The 24,167-nt window shown below is 42.5% G+C and overlaps 2 protein-coding genes across 2 annotated transcripts in view; both read right to left on the bottom strand.

Moving 5' to 3' along the window:
- GRIN3A (glutamate ionotropic receptor NMDA type subunit 3A) overlaps positions 1 to 24,167 on the bottom strand; it is a 212,291-nt gene that overhangs the window by 6,608 nt on the left and 181,516 nt on the right. The window contains exons 7-8 of the mRNA XM_025282153.3: positions 6,932 to 7,096; positions 4,610 to 4,686 (exon numbers count right to left, since the gene is read on the bottom strand). Of these exons, the coding sequence (XP_025137938.2) occupies positions 4,610 to 4,686; positions 6,932 to 7,096 (242 nt within the window). The remainder of the gene's footprint in view (positions 1 to 4,609; positions 4,687 to 6,931; positions 7,097 to 24,167) is intronic.
- Positions 20,307 to 23,054, bottom strand: PPP3R2 (protein phosphatase 3 regulatory subunit B, beta). Its single transcript, XM_006067865.4, has one exon. The coding sequence runs from the start codon at positions 21,586 to 21,588 to the stop codon at positions 21,076 to 21,078; it is 513 nt and encodes a 170-aa protein (XP_006067927.1). The 5' UTR covers positions 21,589 to 23,054; the 3' UTR covers positions 20,307 to 21,075.

Genomic DNA, 24,167 nt, shown 5'->3' on the forward strand with positions numbered 1-24,167 from the left:
GTTTGTGGTATGTATTATTGTATATATAGTTTACGATTTGTATATCTTGAGGTGAGAGGAAAAGAGAAAAGAGGAGGTATATTGGAAATCCAGTGGAGTGAAGGACAGACCAAAATTTACACAAAATCACATGCTGAATAAACTAAGGACTATGCGTGTCTATATATATATATATATATATATATATATATATAGTCTTTTGCAATATATACTTTTTTCTTCTGCTTTAAGTAAAAAAGGAGCAATATCTATCCATGCCATGGCCCCCAAATTTCTCCAGGCCTTTCCTCAAACACATGTGTTAGTAATTCATTCATTTATCTATTATTGTATTTACTCAATCAATGTGGAACATAGAGGAGGAATGTAAAGTTGTACCAGATAAAGATATTTGCACAGATACTCTTGCAGGAAAAAAAGAGAGAGAAAGTTTTTGAGCCAAGAGACCTAACTCTAGGATTATGGGATGATTCATAGTGGGGAAAACCTAGGAGATACACATCAACACATTTTCCTAGAATGCCAGGCAACCTCAGAAATCAAGCAAATAGAAATAGCCAGTCTGGTTTTCTCCAGAGCTTTGTGTATACATCTGGGAACATAATATAGAATAATAAGCAAAAATTGGACTCCATGATAGGTGATAGGCAGAAGCATCATTAGTGCTCTGATTACTGACATGTGGCTCTGAGCCATTTATGAATGCAAGGTGGTAGATACTGAATGTCAGATGTAGTGTCTAACTGGAAGAAATGAATGTGTTATATTGTTAGCCTCTACAGTGTTTCAGTTATAGATTGTAAGCTTTCCTGAGCATTAGAGTGTAAAGTGACTAGTGAGTTGAGTGAATTTAACACTAAAAAGTTTTCACAGGGCAATTTTATACCTTTGTGGTTCAATACTCCACTAGACCATTCGGAAGAGACCTGACATCAGTGGGCCCTCAAACACTCACTGCATTTGAAAGGTTACAAGTGGGTGTTGGGTTGTAGGAAAGTGGCATAGGAAATATGGGCCCAATAAACCATGAGGGCATGTTGTCTTAGCTCCTTCTCAAAATAAGAGATTTCAGAAGGGAATCTGCCAAAAAAACATGGATATGTTAAGAGAAAGACACATTTGGTTCTGAATTTAGGCAAGAGAGATGTGAATAGGAGTCATATCACAGTTGGAAATGGGATCACTGGTAGCTTCCTGTTTCTATTATGGCCGGAGAACAAATACTTTGTTATTGTGAGATGGTGTCTTTGCTGCTATGTCTTCTTGTGTTCCTCTCTGGTTAAACATTTATGTTAAAAATAATTATAGAAAAAAATATATGCAACACATAGAAAGAAAATATACATAACATGACATAGAACAGATATGACCTGATTAGCCTGCAGTTTGTTGCTGACAGGGCCACAGTGTGATACAGGAAGACCACAGACCATGCTGGGGGGAGTGTGCTCACTGCCTGGAAAGAGAGGCTGTAAGAGATAGCTGAAATGATTCTGACAAGCTCAATGCAAACTGCAAAGAAGGGGACTCCAGCAGTCCCTGAGGAGATACAGATAATGAAAAGGAATCATGTTTTCCACTCCCTTTTCCTTGTCCATTGCAAATGAGAAGTGTGAGTATCAGATTTCAAATTACCCAGAAAGCTAAGGTAATCCTCAGCTTGAAGCTGAGGATCTGCTGTAGATGACAGGGTTGCTTGGAGGTAATGCTGTGAACAGAGCCTGTGGACATAAGAAAAGACCAAGAGGCTGCCTTAGGCAGCAAGAAACAGAGGCCAGCCAGGTACCAGACCCAAATACTTCTGACATCTCTAGCCACCATGAATGAGGCTACAGTTTTCCACAGGCTGGATGTGGGGAAGGTGCAGAGTTTCAATTTCCACATGTCAATTATGCATTTAATGCCTGTTACTTCCTATTAATGAGATGTTCTTTTCTGGGGAGTTTGCAGTAACAGTGCCAGGAAATGGATTAAGCAGAACATGTCTGTTGCATATTTCAAATATTCCTGCGAGTGCTGGAAAGGAGTCGGGAGTGGAAACATGCCAAAAGGGCAATATTGCATGAAATTAATTGCCTGCGGTACTTATGAATTTAGTCTTACATGTATTTGGTACACAATAAAATAGCTAAAGTAGCTTTGGGGGGCTTTAGATGTATTATTTAATTCTTAGAGTCTCTAGAAAGTAGGTACTCTATCTCATTTTTACAAATGAGAAAACTGGGGTACAGAGAGGTTAAATAAATGACTTGCCCAGGACCACACATATTATAAGTATAGGAGTCAAGATTTGAAGCCAGATACTTGACCCTAGGGGGCTTCCTAGGTGGCACTAGTGGTAAAGAACCCACCTGCCAAGGCAGGAGACATAAGAGACTCAGGTTCGATCCCTGAGTCGGGAAGGTGCCCTGGAGGAGGGCATGGCAACCCACTCCAGTATTTTTGCCTGGAGAATCCCATGGACAGAGAAACCTGGTGGCCTACAGTCCTAGGGTCACACGGAGTCAGACATGACTGGAAGACTTAGCATGCGTGCACACTTGGGCCTAGAGATTACACTGGCACTTTTTTCACAACATCTATTGCCTCTCCTGCATTTCAGTGTCTATCTATGTACAGATATTTTTTTGGTCTGTTCTATTTCTAGAGGAAAACAATAGAATGGGAAAGACTAGAGATCTCTTCAAGAAAATTAGAGATACCAAGGGAACATTTCATGCCAAGATGGGCACAATAAAGGACAGAAATGGTATGGGCCTAACAGAAGCAGAAGATATTGAGAAGAGGTGGCAAGAATACACAGAAGAACTATGCAAAAAAGATCTTCATGACCCAGATACCATGACGGTGCAATCACTCACCTAGAGCCAGATATCCTGGAATGTGAAGTCAAGTGGGACTTAGGAAGCATCATTACAAACAAAGCTTGTACTAACAAAACAAACCTCCACTAGGAGGTGATGGAATTCCAGTTGAGCTATTTCAAATCCTAAACGATGATGTTGTGAAAGTGCTGCACTCAATATGCCAGCACATTTGGAAAACTCAGCAGTGGCCACAGGACTGGAAAAGGTCAGTTTTCATTCCAATCCCAAAGAAAGGCAATGCCAAAGAATGCTCAAACTACCGGACAATTGCACTCACCTCACACACTAGCAAAGTAACGCTCAAAATTCTCCAAGCCAGGCTTCAGCAATACATGAACTGTGAACTTCCAGATGTTCAAGCTGGATTTAGAAAAGGCAGAGGAACCAGAGATCAAATTGCCAACATCCATTGGATCATCAAAAAAGCAAGAGAGTTCCAGAAAAACATCTATTTCTGCTTTATTGACTATGTCAAAGCCTTTGACTGTGTGGATCACAACAAACTGTGGAAAATTCTGAAAGATGGGAATACCAGATCACCTGACCTACCTCCTGAGAAATCTGTATGCAGGTCAAGAAATGACAGTTAGAACTGGACATGGAACAACAAACTGGTTCCAAATAGGGAAAGAAATAGGTCAAGGCTGTATATTGTCACCCTGCTTATTTAACTTATATGCAGAGTGCATCATGAGAAATGTTGGACTGGATGAAGCACAAGCTGGAATCAAGATTTCTGGGAGAAATCTCAATAACCTCAGATATGCAGATGACACCACCCTTATGGCAGAAAGAGAAGAAGAATTAAAGAGCCCCTTGATGAAAGTGAAAGAGGAGAGTGGAAAAAGTTGCTTAAAGCTCAACATTCAGAAAACTAAGATCATGGCATCTGGTCCCATCACTTCATTGCAAATAGATGCGGAAACAGTGGAAACAGTGACAGACTTTATTTTTTTGGGCTCCAAAATCACTGCTGATGGTGACTGCAGCCATGAAATTAAAAGATGCTTGCTCCTTGGAAGGAAAAGTTATGACCAACCTAGACAGCATATTAAAAAGCAGAGACATTACTTCGCCAACAAAGGTCCGTCTAGTCAAAGCTATGGTTTTTCCAGTAGTCATGTATGGATGTGAGAGCTGGACTATAAAGAAAGCTGAGCACTGAAGAATTGATGCTCTTGAACTGTGGTGTTGCAGAAGAAGCTTGAGAGTCTCTTGGACAGCAAGGAGATCCAACCAGTCCATCCTAAAGGAAATCAGTCCTGAATATTCACTGGAAGGACTGATGCTGAAGCTGAAACTCCAGTACTTTGGCCACCTGATGCGAAGAACTGACTCCTTTGAAAAGACCCTGATGCTGGGAAAGATTGAAGTTGGGAGGAGAAGGGGATAGCAGAGGATGAAATGGTTGGATGGCATCACCGATTCAATGGACATGAGTCTGAGTAAACTCTGGGAGTTGATGATGGACAGGGAGGCCTGGCGTGCTACATTCCATGGGGTTGCAAAGAGTTGGACAGGACTGAGTGACTGGAATGAACTGAACTGATTTCTATTTGAAACAACATATTTTTTATTTGAAACAAAAATTTTTAGAAACAACATATAAGTTGTTTCTCAACAACTTAGTCCTGATTTGATTTGAATTATTGTACATAATTTCCCTCTTGAGCACGGAGTCTTAGTTGCATCTTTAAGCTTTTAACAAGCATAAATGACACCTGGAACTGGCCTCGTCTTACCTCTTTTCCACACGTTTAGTCTTGAAACGCTGTTGCTTTTCCTCTACAAATGATGTGTTTAGTGCTCTGTGTAATCTCTGATGGAAAGAACAGATTCACACATAGAGATTGTTAGAAACACAGAACTGGGGCACAAAGCACCCCCTGAGATTTAATCTCTTTGCTACAAACCTTGGCCTTTTTAAACAAATTATCATTGATGGCAGAAAAAAGATCAATATTCAGTCCCAAATCTCAAGAGAAAACAAATTCTAAGATAGTATTCTACCTGGAAGAAAATAATTTGATGGGAAACTTAGAAATACTCTGAGTTGTAAAAAGGTCTGTGATATAAAGAAAAGTTGGGACTTCCCTGGTGTGTCAGTGCCTATGACTCCTCACTTCCAATGCAGGGGATCTGGGTTCAATCCCTGGTCAGAGAACTAGATCCCGCATGCTGCAACTAAGCGCTCACACACTGTCACTAAGATTCAGTGCAGCCAAATAAATAAATAAAAGGAGAGCTATCATAACTGGGCTTCCCTCGTGGCTCAGATGGTAAAGAATCTGCCTGCAATGAGGGAGACCTGGGTTCAATCCCTGGGTCAGGAAGATTGCCTGAAGAAGGGAATGGCTACCCACTCCAGTATTCTTGCCTGGAGAGTCCCAAGGACAGAGGAGCCTGGTGGAATCGCAAAGACCTGGACATGACTAAGTGACTAACACATTATCATAACTAACATGTGGCAGAGGACTTAGTACAATTGCTAAAGGTGAGTCAAAACAAAGAAGGTAAGAACTCCTTAGAATTAAACTAATCACGCTGATTTATAATGCAGAGGATCAATTGTCTGCAGAGTCTTCCTTAGTAGACCAAATGCATCCTAGGATGAAAGTAGAAAGAACAGGGTTCACATGTAACCAACCCAATGATAGTGACCTATATAGAAAAAAAGTGCTGTGTTAAAGAAGAGAGCAGCATAACAGATGCAGGGGGCAGAGGTGGCAGAACTGGCAGCCTCACTGCTGAGAAGCAGTGACGGTGTGCTGGGAGGCACGGGGGAGCCTGGCCGGGAGGTCAGATTGGCTCCTCTGGCCTCGCCCCTACCTGCACTCAGGCGGAAACTGCTGTCTTTGCTAGAGCCCCTTCATCAGTACTTCCCCGGTAGCTCAGATGGTAAAGAATCCACCTGCAATACAGGAGACCCCGGTTTGATTCCTGGGTCAGGAAGATCTGCTGGAGAAGGGATAGGCTACCCAATCCAGTATTCTTGGGCTTCCCTGGTGGCTCAGCTGGAAAAAAATTAGCCTGCAATGCAGGAGACCTGGGTTCCATCCCTGGGTTGGGAAGATCCCCTAGAGAAGGCAAAGGCTACCCATTCCAGTATTCTGGCCTGTAGAATTCCATGGACTGTATAGTCTATGGGCTCACAAAGAGTTGGATATGACTCAGTGACTTTCACTTTCACTTCATCAGTAAGAAGCCTTTTGAGTATATTTCAGCTCTCAATGCCTGTTTCCATCAGGTGAGATATACAAAGGAGTGAGCTTGAATGACTGTCTGCCTGACAGTTTTAGTTCTTCCTGTTGGTGAGTGCATAGGTGTCTGGATAACATGAAGGAACTTTGATCTAGAGCTTGGCCATGACATCAGTGGACTTTTAAGCTCTGGACCATTGAAATGCAGCAAGAGCAGGGACCCTAGCGTTCATCTGAAGGGAAACAGGGGACTTCAAGATCATTTAGTGGGTTTCAGTTTTGGCAAGAAAGACACTGAAGGAAACAAATCTTTCACACTATCTCTTCAGACTGTCACTAAGTGAAATCATGTTAAAAACATCACCATTGCAATCTCAAAACCATGTGCATCTGAACACTTCCTATGTTTTCCTGTGATAAGCTAAGAGAAATAATGGTTATTGCTCCTAAGGCATTTACAGTCTATTTAGCCTATTCTATTAGATCCTACTGGACACAATTTGAAAATGGATTTAACAGTTTTATTTTAAAAAGTCAATATTTCCAAAATGCTGGAAATTATATTTCTTGCAACTAACTGCTTACAACAAAACATTTAAACAACAACAACAAGGCTGTTGCTTCCACTCTGAGCAACAGTGGAGGGTTATATGGAAGGAAAGGGCATTATGGGACAGCTTAATTTAAGGGGCAAGTGCATTAATGGGATAGAGGGAGTTCCAGCTTATATCCTAAGAGTGTCTACACCACCTGGTTCTCTTGATAACCTGTCACTTGTCACTCTGACTTGAGGCCCTGGATTTTCCCATTATTGGGAATTCTGATGCTTAAGAATACTGGAGGGAGATGCCTGGTAGCGCTCACCTGACTGGTGTGGAGCCAGTATTGCAGCCTAGATTTGTTCTTGATGCGTGGCAGCAGCAGCCTGTACACCATGTGCTCACCAATGGTGGTCAGGATGGACAGACCAAATCCAATGCACAGCAGCATGAAGAGTCCAGAGAAGTGTTTGATGCCCATCTGCAACGTCTGTGGCAGAACAGGAAAGGAAAGGTCACGAACGGGAGGCTGCATCTGGTCCCGTGCTTGTCCCTCTTAGATGCACATCGTTTTCTGCTGGACCCGAGGAGAGCTGGAGACCATTCCTCTGTGCGCTCTGCAGGTGTCACTATACTACACTTCGCAGGGGATCCAGCCAGCACTGAGGGCTGCTGCACGGCACAATTCCTGCGGCTGCTACTCACATACGGTGCTGCTGTTTGAATGGTTCCTGGAGTCGTGAAGAGGCCCTGTGTCTAGACCACGCTATGGTGTCAAAGGGACACTGAGAGATAGAGGTAGAGACTGAAAATGGAAACAATTTAGTATATTAAAACATCAAAAAGTTATCAAGGAAAGAATCTCTCCCAGGGACAGAGAGTGAGTTAGAGTTAAGGGGAAAAGATGATGAGCGCAATAAAAATTTTCATTTAGATCTGACAGAAACATGGATAGGATATCATCTAGTTCAATGTCCTCATTTTAAAGATGAGGAACTTGGGACCAGAAAAGTGAAGGAAGTTGAGCCAGGTCACAAAATTAGACAGCCACAGAGGAGAAAAAGAAGGGACCTACTTGTTGATTGCTTACTATTTTGTGTGTGTGTGTGTGCTTAGATAGCTATTATAACTACAATTTATAGTTGAGGAAACTAAAGTCCTTGCCGTTTTTAAGTTGTCACTTAAAAATGGCAAGGACTTTAGTTTCCTCAACTAAACTAATGTGACAAAGCTGGCCTATAAGTCAATGTTTGTTTAGCTCCAAAGTTCAGTTGCTTTCTACTCTATAACAAGAGCAACTATAAAAACGATCACTTTAACACCTGTGACAGGCTAAAGGATTTACAGGCGGTCTCTACAAAATATGTATTCGTCACTAACATCGATGGCCAATCAATCCAGGAGAAAGACATTTGATTTGTTGAATGCCTACTATGTGCCAGGCAGTCTCCCAAGTACCAGAGGGTGGAGCTAGGAGGATTATGTCCCTGCCTTCAATCAGCTCAAGTCTAGGGAGAAAGCAAACATTTATACCCCATGATACATTGATTCATGCTTCCCAGGTTTTGCAGAGAAGCTGGCTCATGAGATAAGACTTAAAATGAAACAGGTAGAATGTGGAGGCTGGGTGGGAAAGTAGCACTCCAAGCTGAGGGCAGCAGAAACAAAGAATGTGACAAAAACACGAACCTCCAGCACACTGATCTGTGGGCTTGTGGAACGGATAGCTGTGCTCAGGGGTCGGATGAGGAGGCCCTGCATCCTGAGGACGAACAGGCCAGCCCTAGGCAAGGCTCGATTAAGCACCTTACCCAAGATCATACAAGCCAATGCTAAGGACCCCGAGTGTCATCCCTTTGCTGGAGGCTTTTGGTCATTATCGTCATTGATAATTATTTAGCATTTAACACGTGGAAGGCGCAGTTCTGAGCACTTTATCAATGTAGCAACTTGCTTAATTTTCCCAGCGACCTATGAGGGAGATACCATCTCCATTTTACAGATGAGGAAACTTAGGAACAAGAGTTAAATGACTCATCCAAAGTCACATAGCTGGTAAAGGTCAGGGGGCTTCACACCCAGGCAGGCAGTCTGACTCCAGAGCCTACACTCTTAACCACATCATTTAACTGACATGAGTGATCCGTCCATCCTCTTGAAGGAGTTTTCCTTTCATTCTCCTCTCCTCTCCTCTACCCCTAGTCCTGGAGAAGCAGGCAGTTAGGATGGCTCAGGCATGGCTAGACCTCCCGGTATCCCAGGAAGTTTATGTGGGGGACCAGGCTCAGAGGCAGAGCTTGGAGATTTCAAGCTTTGGGGGAGGCGGGGCCATGGGATCTCTTTTCCTCCATGATACTACTTTTGGCAATGGCTCTGGACCAAAGATGTGTGTTAGGATCCCTGGAGAAGGAAAGACTAGGGGTGAACAGGGGCATAGAGCATGCCCCAGGTTCCCGAGACTGGGGCACTGAGAATGAAAGAAGCCCAGCCTGAAGGAACAGGAGTGCTGGTGTAGGGAAGGTGAGCAGTTTATCAGGCATGAGGGGTACTCAGCTACTAGAGCTTTTCCCGGGACATCTCTGTACATGTGATGACCAACCTGACCTCCAGAAAATATATACAAATGTGTTTGAAAATAGCCCTCAGCCTGGACCTGTAGTAATGTGTACCGGATACAGCTATTACAGAAGGATTCGATGAGTTACTACTGCTGTGGATGAAGAACACACTGGGCAAATTCATTTGGGACTTGAACAGCATTGAACACTCAGCAAAAGACTGAACAGACTGGTGCTGCTTCTTATAACGTGCTGCCAAGATGAAGAAGAAAAATGCAACTTACAGTGAATCATCCTGCTTTTAAAACTTGGTGTTCCCCTCTGTTAACTTGTACATAACAATAATTAGTCTTATTTTCCTCTTATTACGCCAATAACAAATAGGCTGTATTCAGTTTATTTTACACACTTCTTTCTTTAAATTTCCATTGTTTACACCCACATACTAATAGACTTATAGAAGCAGTTGCTGTTGTTTTTTCTTAAATTAGACATCTGTGTGCCAGACACCATACATGCATATTATGATCTGATAATAGTATTGTAAGTTAAGTATTTTTATCCCCATTTCACATCAAGGAAACTGAGGTTCATTAACTACCATACCCAATGTCATACAAGCTAAAAACTAGGAGGCCAGGCTATGGATCCAGGATTGCCTGATGCTAAAGCCTGAGCTACCTTGAAGCAAATACCCTTCAGAAGCATCTCTTGCTGTCTGAACTCATACTGTCTATTCCCTGTTACAACTTGCAAAAAATTTTATTCAAAACTCACCCTCTGGATTGCAAATCCCCTATAATCTGCCTTTGGGCACCAGTGAAAAACGCTTAAACTGTGTCTGAGCCTGACTGACAAGATGCACTGCTGCAGTGGTAATTCAGCTGTTCTTCTCCTAGGACCACCCTGCTTCAATGTGCTATGCATTAAATATATGCATTTATCCCACATTAACAAGTGAAATCTTTTTGTCTGATAGAGTGGAACTTGCTCAACTTGACGTTTATCCTTGGTCAGAGGAAGAAGAAGAGGAGCAATGAATATTCAATGTCAAATCTTTAAAATAAATTTAAGTGATGCAGACAAAATAATGATTACTGTTGCAAGTGACATGGATAGAAGCTTCATATTCAGAAATGCAATCACAGCCCGGTCTCACGTTGTCGAGAGCTGTATAAGTGAAAGCAAAGAAATGTGAGTGGAATTTCTTTTTCTTTATCCCATTGCTTCATCTGCAATTCATTTGATAGCTCACAGCCACACACTTCTAGAGTCTCAAGAGCCAAGGAGGGAAGACTGTCTCAGGATTTGCTGCTGCTAAGTCACTTCAGTTGTGTCCAACTGTGTGTGACCCCATAGACGGCAGCCCACCAGGCCCTGCCGTCCCTGGGATTCTCCAGGCAAGAACACTGGAGTGGGTTGCCATTTCCTTCTCCAAGGCATGAAAGTGGAAAGTGAAAGGGAAGTCGCTCAGTCATGTCCGACTCTTCGTGACTCCATGGACTGCAGCCTACCAGGCTCCTCCATCCATGGGATTTTCCAGGCAAGAGTACTGGAGTGGGGCAAATATCAGGCATTTATGGATTCACTCAGTTCTTCACAGGCTCATTCTAGCCCATCCAGTCTCTCTCAGTTACCTCTTTAATCAATAAGTAACCACTCAAAAAATCGCCTTGCTTGCTTATTTTATTTTGCTAAATGTTATTTATAGTGTTATATTTCTTTAACATTTTATTTTATTGTTCATTTACATTAACATATTCATTGCATTGTGGAGGGCAAGCATACTCTGTATTATGCGTGCATGAATACCCACTGATTAAGCATTAAAGAACTGGTGTTTTAAATGGTTCATATTATGTAGAAATCATTGGTGGATTGTCATATATAGCAATCCATGCATTGTACATTAGATATTAAACACTAACAAATGTCTAAGTATGTTTTAATTAAATTTAGGGAAGCAGGTTGGGCTTTTTGGATAAGGTGGGAATGTTTTATTTATTCGTTTTGTCTCATACAAGATAATGGAAAAGCCTCTCACCATCTGGAAATCTACCAGCCAACGTATTTCTAGGTACAGACTAGATTCAGATAAAGGGTGATGCCATTATCAAAGATTCTGAGTGGTCTCTGTTTAGATCATTAGTGCTTCCGGTGACATAGAGGCCAAGATCACCAATTCTGTTGCTGGTAAACCCTCCTCTGCCTCTTGCTCGGTTGTGGGCCCTTGAAACATCTGACAGATGGTTAGGTGACTGGCTAGGTTCTGAAAACTCCAGCAAGAAATGCAGATAAACTATTTGAGTCATCATTTGCCTCAGATGTTACTGGTTAAATCCTAGAATCTAAGCCTCCCTAGCCCCCAGTCCACGTCTTCCAACATACAGCAGCTATCCAATTTCTCTGCTCCTTTAAAGAGTCTGTACTCATTGTTTTCAATTCCTCTCCTCCCATTCTCTTTTGGACCCACTCCAATCAGGCTTTCAATCCCTGGCTTAGGATCCTGTCAAAACCAACAATGGCCATCAAATCCAAGAGTCAGTTTTCAACTTATTCATGTATCAGCTTGGAAACTTATTTCATCCTCTTTGATGTTTTTCTTCACTGTTTTGAGGAATCCTCTCTCCTTGTACTATATCAGTATTGTCTGCTGGTTCCTCCCCATCCTTCTGACCTTAAATATTAGCATAACTTCAGTTCTTTAGTTACATTCACTTTCTTATCCAGACCATGTCTTTAAATACCATCTATTTACCAATGACTTCCAAATTTATATCATTCCCAACTCCTGACTCAGCCTGTCTACTTGGATATCTAATAGAATCTCAAAATGACACATCAAAATAAACTTCTAATTTTCCTTCTGAAATCTTCTCTTCACACAATTTCTCAGGCTAAATAGCATAGATTCCTCCCTTTCTCTAGCATCCTGTACTTAGCATGTCTGCAAATATGGTGGATGCTGTCTGCAAAGTATGTCCAGGATCTGATGACTTCTTACCACCTCCACCAACCACCCTGGTCCAAGTCACCATCATCTCTCACCTAGACCACAGAAATAGCTTCCGAATTGTTCCCTGACCCCTTCAGTCTGTCTTCTGCAAGGCAGCCAGGATAACTCAAAATATGTTACTCCTGTGCTCAGTGCCCAGTGATGATGTTTGGCCTCAACCAGAGTACCTGTCAGAGCCCTTACAAAGGCCCACAGGACCTTACATGACTTAGTCGCACACCTCTAGCTTCACATTCTTCTTCTCACACTTGTTCACTCTGCTCACAGCTTGGGCTTCCTCACTTCCCTTAAATCCATCCAGCTGTTCCTGCTTGAGGCTCTTCATTTTCTGTTCTCTTTGCCTTGCAAATTCTTCCACCAGGAACCAGCAATGCTCCTTTGCTTACTCTCTGCGGGTCTCTGCTCAAACATTACTTATCAGTGAAATCTGCTTTAACTACTGTGGTTAAAAAGGCAAATCTTTCTATGGCTGAAAAATATTCCATTGTATGTACATACCACATTTAGTTTATCCATTCATCTGCTTATAATCAGTAGATTAGAGTTCATCAGGAGCTGGGGCTAGAGGAAAATGGGGAGTTATGCTCAGTAGTTACAGAGTTTCTCTTTGGGATGATGAAAGAAATTTTGGAAACATGTAGTGGAAATGATTGCACAACACTGTAAATTTAATAAATGGCATTGAACTGTACACTTAAAAATGGTTAAAATGGCAAATTGTTTTTACCATGATTTAAACAATTAAAAAGAAAAAAAAAAGGCAAATCCTATCCTCTCTCTCTTTTCCTGTGAAAGTTGTTCATTTGTGTCTGATGCTTTGCGACCCCATGGACTGTATAGTCCATGGAAGTCTCCAGGGCAGAATACTGGAGTGGGTAGACTGTCCCTCTCCAGCAGATCTTCCCAACCCAGGAATTGAACTGGGGTCTCTTGCATTACAAGTGGATTCTTTACTGGCTGAACTATCAGGGAAGCCTCTTCTCATGGACTCAATCTCTTCTCCTTACCTTGTTTTATTTTGTCCCTGACATAACATATATTTACTGTCTATTTCCCTCAAGGAGAATGTAAGCTCCAAGAAACCAGGAAAACTGCTCATTTGTCTAGTGCATATCCTGGTTGCCTAGAACACTGCCTAACATTTATAAGGTTCTCAAAAAGTGTTTTTTGGAATAAGTGGATGAAAGCATATGAAACCTAGAATCTTTGTATAATATAAATTGATGTATATATTTCCACCTTCCAAAAGTCTTATAGATCTCAAGAGATTTTTGGAATAATTCTGTGATGGAGAAAGAGATTGATATTCTTAATTAATAGACTTGCCATCCTGACTTTCTAACACCAGTGTTCATCAATCTGGGGGCCTATTGGGGGAATTGGGAGGAAAAGCATATTAACAATTAATAAAGTAAAAAATTGGAGATTTTTTACACAGTAAAATTTCAACTGGCTTCTGCAGGAAATGTGTTGGCTTTATTTGCTTAGGATCCTTTCCTTGGGGAATGGCCCTTCCCTACTTCATGTGGTTTTGGTGTGTCTACCAACCACAGACTCCCCACTCCTTGTTAACAGGAGGCCAAGCACAGGACCCAAGGTAAGCCAGTTTACATCTGAAGCAGAGGCACTTGGCTTGGAAAGTAGTTGAAGCCATCATTTCCAGTGTCTTCAGGATCATAAAGCTCCTCTAGCTCTGAGGTGTCAACATAACCTCTTTTGAGAGAGCCTTTATTTCTCTTGCAGAACACTGAAATGAATGGGTGAGCCCCTTCTAGGAAAATTTCTCTGACAGGTCTGCCTTTCTTTGCATGTCTCTAGAGGCTTGGTACGGAGAAGGCAATGGCATCCCACTCCAGTACTCTTGCCTGGAAAATCCCATGGATGGAGGAGCCTGGAAGGCTGCAGTCCATGGGGTAGCTGAGGGTCGGACACGAATGAGCGACTTCACTTTCACTTTTCACTTTCATGCATTGGAGAAGGAAATGGCAATCCACTCCAGTGTTCTTGCCTGGAGAATCCCAGGGACGGGAGAGCCTGGTGGGCTGCTGTCTATGGGGTCGCACAGAGTTGGACATGACTGAAGTGACCTAGCAGCAGCAGAGGCTTGGTATACAGTAAGTGCTAATAAATGTTTAATAAAGCAAGTACATACCTGAAAAATAACTTAGTTACAGTTACTCTCAAGGATTCCAGTACCTATTAGGTACTTTCCCCCAGAGCACTAAGGCTAAAAGAACCAGGAGAAATCATTTTCTTTTTCAGTGATCTGGTGTGTTAAAACTTTGTATATACAAATTTGCTGAGTCTGTAAAGTCAAATCCTGGTTTGAAAACAATTTTTTTTCTTTAATTAGAGAGCTGAAATAGGGAAGGAACAACAGTTTTAGTGAGAGGTAAAGCTCCAGTACTTTGGCTACCTGATGCAAAGAGCTGACTCATTGGAAAAGACCCTGATGCTGGGAAAGATTGGGGGCAAAAGAAGGGGGAGACAGAGGATAAAATGGTTGGATGACATCCCTGACTCAATGGACATGAGTTTGAGCAAACTCCAGAAGACGGTGAAGGACAGGGAAGCCCGGAGTGCTGCAGTCTATGGGGTCGCAAAGAGCTGGACACGACTTAGTGACTGAATAACAACAACAAAGAAAAAAAAAAAGGCAGGTTGTGGAGCCTATAAAATATGGCTAATTCCTAAATTCTTGGAAGCAGGATGGGGAGGAAGCAAATGCTGTTTCTAATTTTGAAGACCTGATTTCCTTTTCCTTTTTTTTTTTTTGCCACCCCAATATTTTGCCCAGAAGAGCAGTAGCTCAATAAAACTTGGCAGACTAATTGTGTCTATACATATAGCCCTTTATCCAGGCAGGAGGAGGGGGACAGAAGACGGAGGCCTGCATCTGCATGAGGTGAGGGCTCCAGAGGCACCAAGGAGAGCTACCAGAGGGGAGAGTTTCCCTGGGTGAAGACAATGGGGCAAGACTGGGTGATGTAATAATTGGGGATTTCTAAAAAACTTGTAACAACAATCACGAAAAGGTAGAAAGAAGGTATTCACTCACAGAATCTGCAACTTTCTCGTCAATGAAGACAGACTGAAAGATCATTTAACATGAAACAAAACAGGAGATGATTTGCAAAATCCAGGGAGACGCTACATGAGTGAAGTTATTAATAACAGTGCTCACACATATGGATGAGAAAATAATCTAGATGGACAGTAAAACCAGGGTCTGCAGGAACTTCTCATTGCATCCCTCGTCCTGGGGGATGTGGCACCTCTATCTCCTCTAACCTGAAATCTGCTTAATGACTCCTCAACATGGCGCTGCCCAGGTTGCTGAGGACACGTCCCCTTTCTGACCTTGGTACTCCCAGAGCTCTGGCCCCTTCTAGGTTTGGGCAACCATCTTTTACCCTTGGACCTGGTGCTCAGTGTGCTAAATTAGCTCCATTGTGCAGTCTTTTGAAAAGCCTTAATGTATTAATAAAATGACTCAGAAAAATATTTCCAAAAATTAATTTTGAGGCAATCAACATTATCATTTTCCTATATAAACAATTATCTTCAGTTCTTCATTGTCTCTTCCAAACTATGACCATTTGCAAATATATTTTCCAGAGCTATAAACTCTGTTATATGTTAATAATTATGCTTTTTAAAAAGCTTAATCTGAAAATATATTGATTTATAGTTATTTATTAACTTCAATGGCTTTATATTAGCAACCATTATTTTATCATAATTCACTTTATCCCCAAACTGTCAAATATTTAATATTGCTTAGTATATATACATATATATAACAAATATTGATGCAATAAAAACATCTTTTGCATAGAGCAGTTTAAAAATCACTTTTGATTCTTTCTTTGAGATATATATTGCAATGGATGGGATTACCAGGTTAGATGATGGAACTGTTCTGATGCCTTATGTTGTATGAAATAGTTCTCAAGAGTGTGAAAACCATTCCTAGTGATTCCCAAGATGCCCTGGTGCACAGGATGTTAATTAACATCCTTGCCAACTCTGTTTTACAACTAATCATTTTTTTTTTCTATTTTGGTTATTCTGATTTGTATGTGTTCAATTTTTGAGATTATTTTTTGAATTTTGTTTTTCCTATCTCCCTGTGTATACATTATATATTTATATCATTTGCCCAATTATCCATTTCAGAAAAAGTGAGGATTTTTACTGAAGAAAAGTAATAAGCCCTTTCCTAATACATTACATATATTTCTTCATTTAAAATTTTCCTGTTAAGTTTGTTTTGTTAGATTTTATTATACAGATGTTTGAACTCTATATGACTCCATTTGTTTCGATTATTGGAAACACTATTGTTCAGTTAGAAATAACTGTTAGGAAATAGTCATTGGGAAGTTTTATGCCCAATTGCTTTATTTTTTTAAAATTATTTATTTTCGGCTGTGCTAGGTCTTCATTGCTGGGTGAGGGCTTTCTCTAGTTGCAGTGAGCGGGGGCTGTCCTTCGTTGTGGAGCTCCAGCTTCTCACTGAAGTGGCTTCTGGTGAGGGAGCACAGGCTCCAGGAGTGCAGGCTCCAGCAGGTGCAGCTCTCGGGCTCTAGAGCACAGGCTCGCAGTTGAAGTGCATTGGCTCAGTCACCCCACAGCATGTGGAAGCTCCCTGGACCAGAAATCAAACCCGTGTTTCCTGCATTGGCAGGTAGATTCTTAACAACTGGCCCACCAGGCAAGTCCCCAATTGCTTTGTTTTTGAAAAATAATGAACACTTCATCCATCTCGTTTTTTTTTTTTTTAAACTAAGAGTGGACTTTCTCTTCACTGAGAAAATTTCAGCTCCATGTTGCAGAAGTACCTTAGCCAGTAAAAGGCCACACCCATCCTGGGGTGGGCTGCATTCCTTTATGCTGATTTTGATTTCTACTTAAAATCCTATAAAAAAAATATTGGTAACATACACATGCACACACATATACACAAAACCTTGTGAGAACAAACACCACGCAAAATAACAAAATTTACTTGGGGGTCAGCTTTAGTCTAAGAACTGTGAGGCTGTATCTTTACTCCACACAGCTTTTGCTACTCTGGGGTCCTTTCAGTGTTGTGGTTTTTCACTATGACCCAGCGGATGCTTTAAAGCAGACACATAGTTTGTTGCTGTTCACACAATCACCAGCCAGCGGGACAGCTACAGCAGCCAATACAAAAGGAGATGCATCCAGTTCTGATCCTAACTCTAGCAACCTCTTAAAAAAATTTTTTTTTGGCTGTGCTGTGTGGCATGCGGGATCTTAGTTCACTGACCAAGGATAGAAATGTTCCCTGCACTGGAAGTGTGGAGTCTTAACCACTGGACTGCCAGCAAAGTCCAACCTGACTCCTTTTTCACCATGCCACCTTGTCTTACAAACACCCAAGCCTCTCCCTTTTCAAAGCATGGGAAATAGATAAAAGACAATAGCCAGATTCATGACACACTTTAAGTCCTAACAGAGAAAATCAATAGCGTAAGTGAAGAATGGGATTTGTAATAAAAAAAAATTCCTGAAGATTTTTCCTTGAAGATTCCTTTACAGCAATATAGAGAATAAATCAACTATGTTAAGGCCATATTTTTCCCGCTACATTCCAAAAAAAATTGTCTAGTTGATTTGGGGATTGCAACATATGGTACAGAGCAGACACAATCCATTAATATAGGATTCACAACAACATATTGTTACTGATGTCTGCAGCGTCAAAGCATATTGGTTGCTATTACTAGTTTAATCTAAATGCTGTCACTTATTTCTCAAGATGAGATGAAAGTGGAAGATGATCTAAGATTGCCTTGCCTAATATTTTTAATTTTTTGCAATGCATAGGGCCAAGGAGGTAGGAGCTCCTTTCTCCTTGATAAACAATTATCTTTTTGTAAAAATTGAAGCTTGGTTTGATTATCTTAGGAATAATTTGAGGCAGGTAAATACAGAAGCCGTAAAAATAGGAGGCAGTGCAGGGAGCTCACCATTTGTGGTCAGAGAGCATGGTTCAAGTCCTTGCTTTGTCACTCACCAGCTGGATACCTTGGGGTAGCTTCTAGATCGCTCTATAGCATCATCTGTAAAACTGAGATGAAGGCACCCACCCCACAATGTTGTTACAATGATTAAATGGTATAACAAATGTAATAGGGCCTAGAACAGCTGTTCAATAAGCATCAAATACTATTATCACTCCAAGGAACTGTACAGAATGAGATTTGTTGGCAACTTGGCAATTAACAGAGAAGAATCAAAGCATTCTAATATGAAAATAAATGTGATCTTTTTTCCCAAATATTCATACAATCAGATCTTTCCAGTTGCAGAGGCTAGAAACAGGTGCACAGTTTAAGGTCACTGCCACAAAGCCTTGGCTAACTATTGGGTTGTCCAAAAAGTTCCTTCAGGTTTTTCCTAAGACATTAGTGGGAAAAACCCAAACAAACATTTTGTCCAACCCAATACATTAGGTAGACTGATTGAGCAATTAGCTTGTGAATTCCAGCCTGTAGGGTGCAGAGGACCTTGACATTGTTTCATTTCTGGATTAGGAATACACAAATGTCCTGCTAATCTGAGAGTAGGTGTGGCTAAGTACCAAGTAAGGGTTCAAAAGGAACCCAGAGGCCCCCTTTTCCCTTATATTCTGATTGAGTAAAAGAGGACGAAAGGACATGGAGAGTGAACGTGTTGTGCACTAGCACTTAACATGTTTTATCTTTTGGAATTCTCAGAATAACCTGGGGATGGAGCCTCATTTTAACCAGGAGAAATGACAGAGAGAGGTTAAGTAAGTGCTTGGGCTTGCACAGCTAATAACAAGTGACTGTGATAAAAACCCATTTGTAACTGAATCCAAACTCAGGTGTATCTGAGTCTTTTCACTATGTCACCTTGAAATGGGGGTAAGACTCGTATAACTACAGGATCGGGAACATTTACTGATTATTGATACATTTATTTTTAGGACTACACAGGAATTTAAGGGGCAGGCACATCTATTCTTTGTGGCTCATAAGTAATTTATAAAATAAAAAGTATGGCATAGTGCCAATAATGAAATTTGGGAGTTTATTTGTCCTACTTTTGGGGGAAGCAAGACTAGCTACCAGCCTTTTCAAAATATAAAGATAGTAAATCTAGAAATGGATCTTCCTTGTCCTGAAAAAAAAAAATCACCTAGGGTTTGTACCTTGGCTTAGTATATGTAGGGAGAGTATGTCTCATTGTCCTGGGAACTGGCAGTAGTAAGTGAGACACAGAGAGCTGGTAAAATCTAGGGTACAAGGAACAGTGTACTTACTGGTACACTGACTCTCCAAAACAAGCAGAACAAAAACAACTACAACTTTTTGCTCTTTTCCATGAGTTCTTACTACTCCCACAGTGGCTGATCTGAAGCTATTGATATGACATCACTGAATATGGAATTGAGGAGGGAAGTGCCCACTTTTGTTCTCACCCAGTAAGAACAGCTCCAGCATACCCCTTGGCTGCAGGTTTATTAGGGTGTGAGGGACTCTGGGCTGAATGTTACATTAGAGACAAGGCTTCCCCCAATGAGAGGGCTCTCAACTTCCCTGCCAGGTCCAGGTCAAATTTAAAAAAAGTTTTGTTAGTGTAGACAGCATCCACTCCTGCTGCAGAGGTGTACCTGTTCATCTCTGCATCTTTTGAATGCCAGGAGCAATACCATTTCCACATCCTGGGGACAGTCCACTGCAGCTGGAATCACCACCACTTCTGCCTGTGGGAAGAAGGACTCTGAGTGTGGCCCATTCTCTCCCACTGGGTACTGGAGGTGAGAGAGCTTCCCAGGAAGGGCTTCCCTGGTGGCTCAGCAGTAAAGAATCTGCCTGCAATTCAAGAGACCCAGGAGATATGGGTTCAATCCCTGACTCAGGAAGATCCCCTGGAACAGGACATGGCAACCCACTCCAGTATTCTTGCCTGGAGAATCCCATGGATGGAGGAGCCTGGTGGGCTACAGTCTATAGGGTGTCAAAGAGACGGACAGGACTAAAGTAACTGAGCATGCATGCATGTGTGAGCTTCCCAGGCAGTTCTCTGTCCTGGTTGTGTGGAAGGCCCATTAACTGAACTTAATACTGTGGTGGGCAGTCAAGCCTGAAAAGCCACCTCCACTGAGACTGATAGACTGGGGATTTTGTCTTAGCCTTTCTTACAAGGCCTCTGAATTTCTGCCCGAACAGAAACTGTAAAGGAGCTGGAGCAATGAGACAGGAGGAACCCAGCTGGATTCCTAGCCCATAGGACTTGCTCTAGGATTTCTGGATGTACCGTGGGGAGTGGTCTGAGGCTTTCAAAAGGGAAAGATGGGCTTTTGTTGCCCAGAGAGAGGTGATTAAAAGATGCTCAGCCAAGAGAAATAGATTCGTCCCTCTTGCTAAAATAAGTAATTAATCATCTGTTAAAAGATGCTTGAACACCACAAGTAAATGAAAATAGTTCACCTAGCACCTTTTGGGAATTTTTTCCCCATATATAAAACCATGAGAAGTAAAGGAAAATATATGTATTTTCTTATTTTTAAACTTTAAAAATTCTCTTCACTCTTTGTAGTTTGGTTTCTGAATCAAAACAAAGAAAAAAAAATACATTCATAAAAGCTGTTTCCTTTTCTTTTCCCTCCATGCTCCTTCATCATGTTCTCCCCAACTCAGGGCATTATCTTGAATCATTGAGAGCAGAAGAGTTAGTAACACTGAGGTAGGTGGTCAAGAGACTGGAAGATCTTGCTTCAGTAAGAGAGACACTTTCCAGTAGATCAGAGATGGCAGTTACTGGGCCTCTTGGGCAGATCTTTAAAGAGATAGAGAAGAAAGAAAAAGTTGTTGTTGAGTGACGACCTTATAAAACTCACACAATGGTCACCAAGTGCTTGTGGACCTCCAGGCTTCTGACCACAGCACTGAATTCCTGGAAGGAGATTTTCCCGTCCCCGTCTTTGTCCAGGAGGATGATGGTTTTGTCCACCAGCTGCTGTAACTGCCAGTCTTTCAGGTTGTCCCCCACCATCATCTTCAGCACCTGGAAGAGCTCCCCGTTGGAAATGTAGCCGTCTTTGTCCATGTCGTAGATGCTGAAAGCAAACCTCAGCTTCTGCTCCTCATCTCCCCGGACGCTGAACTGGGAGGTCCCCAGGATGAATTCCCGGAAGTCCACCTGTCCGTCGCCGTCGGTGTCGAAGACGTCGATCACCCGCTGCGCCAGCGGGTTCCCCTGCAGCTCCGGCATGGACGTGAACTCTTTGACGCTCAGAGCGCTGGAACTGTCCAAATCCAGCTTCTTAAACCGCTTGCGCAGCCTTTTAATTTCATCTTCGTCAAAGTGAGAGCATATCTCCGCCGGGTAACTGGCCTCATTTCCCATTCTGGAGCCAGTCTGTTGCTCATAGGGTCGGCGGAGCGAGTAGGGGCGTTGGGCGCACAGGCGGCTAAAGAGAAACCGTTGTGCCCGCAGGTGGAGGGCAGGCTCGCGGGGACATCTCTTCCGCACCTCCCCCCACCCTCGTCCCCTATCCCCTTTCACCCCCTTCCCCTCTCCTGCTTCGGGCAACTAGACGAGAAAATAGGAGGTGCTGGGAGCCAGGTGGAGGAGTGGGTGAGGGGAGATCAGGAGAGAAGAAGAGGTGGGAGACGGAAGCTTGCAGGGGGTAAGATAGGAAAAGTAGGAGAGAGGGGAGCTGGGGGAGAAGTCCCCTTTCTGAATCCTTCTCTCAGGACCTTAACCTTTATCTCTCTTGCTATTTTTAAAATCTTCTCACGTCCTCACTTTTCCTTCTTCGCTTGGAAAGTGAACTCCAAGGGGGTGGGGCTGCCTTTGTATTAATCACTTCAGTATCCCCAGCACAGTGCCTGAAATGCAGTAAGTGTTTAACATATGTTGAATGACTGCGTGAACTGCAAGCAGGGGCTCCTGATGCTTATTTGCAGACCTCCTCTAAGGACTAAATGAGATAATACATCAAAGCGTTGGTGTCATATATACATCAACAGTTGATCCTTGAACAACATGGGTTTCAACCGTGTGGGTCCACTTATATGCAGATATTTTTCGATAGTAAATACTACAGTACTGCAGGGTTGGCGTTGGTTGAATACTCTGACGCAGAACCATGGATACTGAGAAAGGATACCCAGGGCTGACTATAAAATTGAGGATTTTCCACTGAACAGATGGTTGGCACCCCTAAACCCCCTGGCACTGTTCAAGGCTCAAGTGTTTTTTAAAAAATTCTCTGGGAGGGAAAGCCAGGATTGACATCCTTCTGAGGCAGTGGCCACTGACCTTTTTTAGAACATTGGTTTCAGGGTCTTTGTAAGAGACTGTCCAGATATCGCACAAAATTTCTCATATGGATCATCTACAGGCAGTAACACATTCCTGAGGAATACACACAATGCTGAATTCAGGGCACTTTTGGGGAAGATACAGGTCCTAAGACCTTGGCTCCCAAGACCTCTGTCAGCTTATTATTTCAAATACATCATCTCAAACCCACTCCTTATTTTTGATGGGCTAGTGCCTGATGACTGTCCTGCAGATCACTTTGGGGAATGGCTGCAATGTGCCCTGAGAAGCTTTTGCTGTGGTTTGAGAGTATAAGAGGCCCTTAGGCTCTCTCACTCTCTCCCACCTTGCTTCAGCTGGATTATTCCTATTTTGTTGATGATGAATCTCACCGCCATTCCCCAGATTCCTTCTTCCTTTAGGAACACATCAGTTCCTCCAAGTGCATTCAGTTCAGTTCAGTTCAGCCTCTCAGTCATGTCCGACTCTTTGTGACCCCATGAATTGCAGTACTCCAGGCCTCCCTGTCCATCACCAACTCCTGGAGTTCACTCAGACTCACATCCATCGAGTCAGTGATGCCATCCAGCCATCTCATCCTATGTCGTCCCTTTCTCCTCCTGCCCCCAATCCCTCCCAGCATCAGAGTCTTTTCCAATGAGTCAACTCTGTTTCATCTTTAGCATCATTCCTTCCAAAGAAATCCCAGGGCTGATCTTCAGAATGGACTGGTTGGATCTCCTTACAGTCCAAGGAACTCTCAAGAGTCTTCTCCAACACCACAGTTCAAAAGCATCAATTCTTTGGTGCTCAGCTTTCTTCACAGTCCAACTCTCACATCCATACAGGACCACAGGAAAAACCATAGCCTTGACTATACGGACCTTTGTTGGCAAAGTAATGTCTCTGCTTTTCAATATGCTATCTAGGTTGGTCATAACTTTTCTTCCAAGGAGTAAGCGTCTTTTAATTTCATGGCTGCAGTCACCATCTGCAGTGATTTTGGAGCCCCAAAAAATAAACTCTGACACTGTTTCCACTGTTTCCCCATCTATTTCCCATGAAGTGATGGGACCAGATGCCATGATCTTCGTTTTCTGAATGTTGAGCTTTAAGCCAACTTTTTCACTCTCCTCTTTCACTTTCATCAAGGGGCTTTTTAATTCCTCTTCACTTTCTGCCATAAGGGTGGTGTCATCTGCATATTTGCTGCTGCTGCTGCTAAGTCGCTTCAGTCATGTCCGACTCTGTGCGACCCCATAGACGGCAGCCCACCAGGCTCTGCCGTCCCTGGGATTCTCCAGGCAAGAACACTGGAGTGGGTTGCCATTTCCTTCTCCAATGCATGAAAGTGAAAGTGAAGTTGCTCAGTCGTGTCCGACTCTTATCAACCCCATGGACTTCAGCCTACCAGGTTCCTCCGTCCATGGGATTTTCCAGGCAAGAGTACTGGAGTGGGGTGCCATTGCCTTCTCCGCTGCATATTTGAGGTGATTGATATTTCTCCTGGCAATCTTGATTCCAGGTTGTGCTTCTTCCAGCCCAGCCTTTCTCATGATGTACTCTGCATATAAGTTAAATAAGCAGGGTGACAATATACAACTTTGACGGACTCCTTTTCCTATTTGGAACCAGTCTGTTGTTCCATGTCCAGTTCT

Source organism: Bubalus bubalis, chromosome 3, assembly GCF_019923935.1.
Source record: "Bubalus bubalis isolate 160015118507 breed Murrah chromosome 3, NDDB_SH_1, whole genome shotgun sequence".
Lineage (NCBI taxonomy): Eukaryota > Metazoa > Chordata > Mammalia > Artiodactyla > Bovidae > Bubalus > Bubalus bubalis.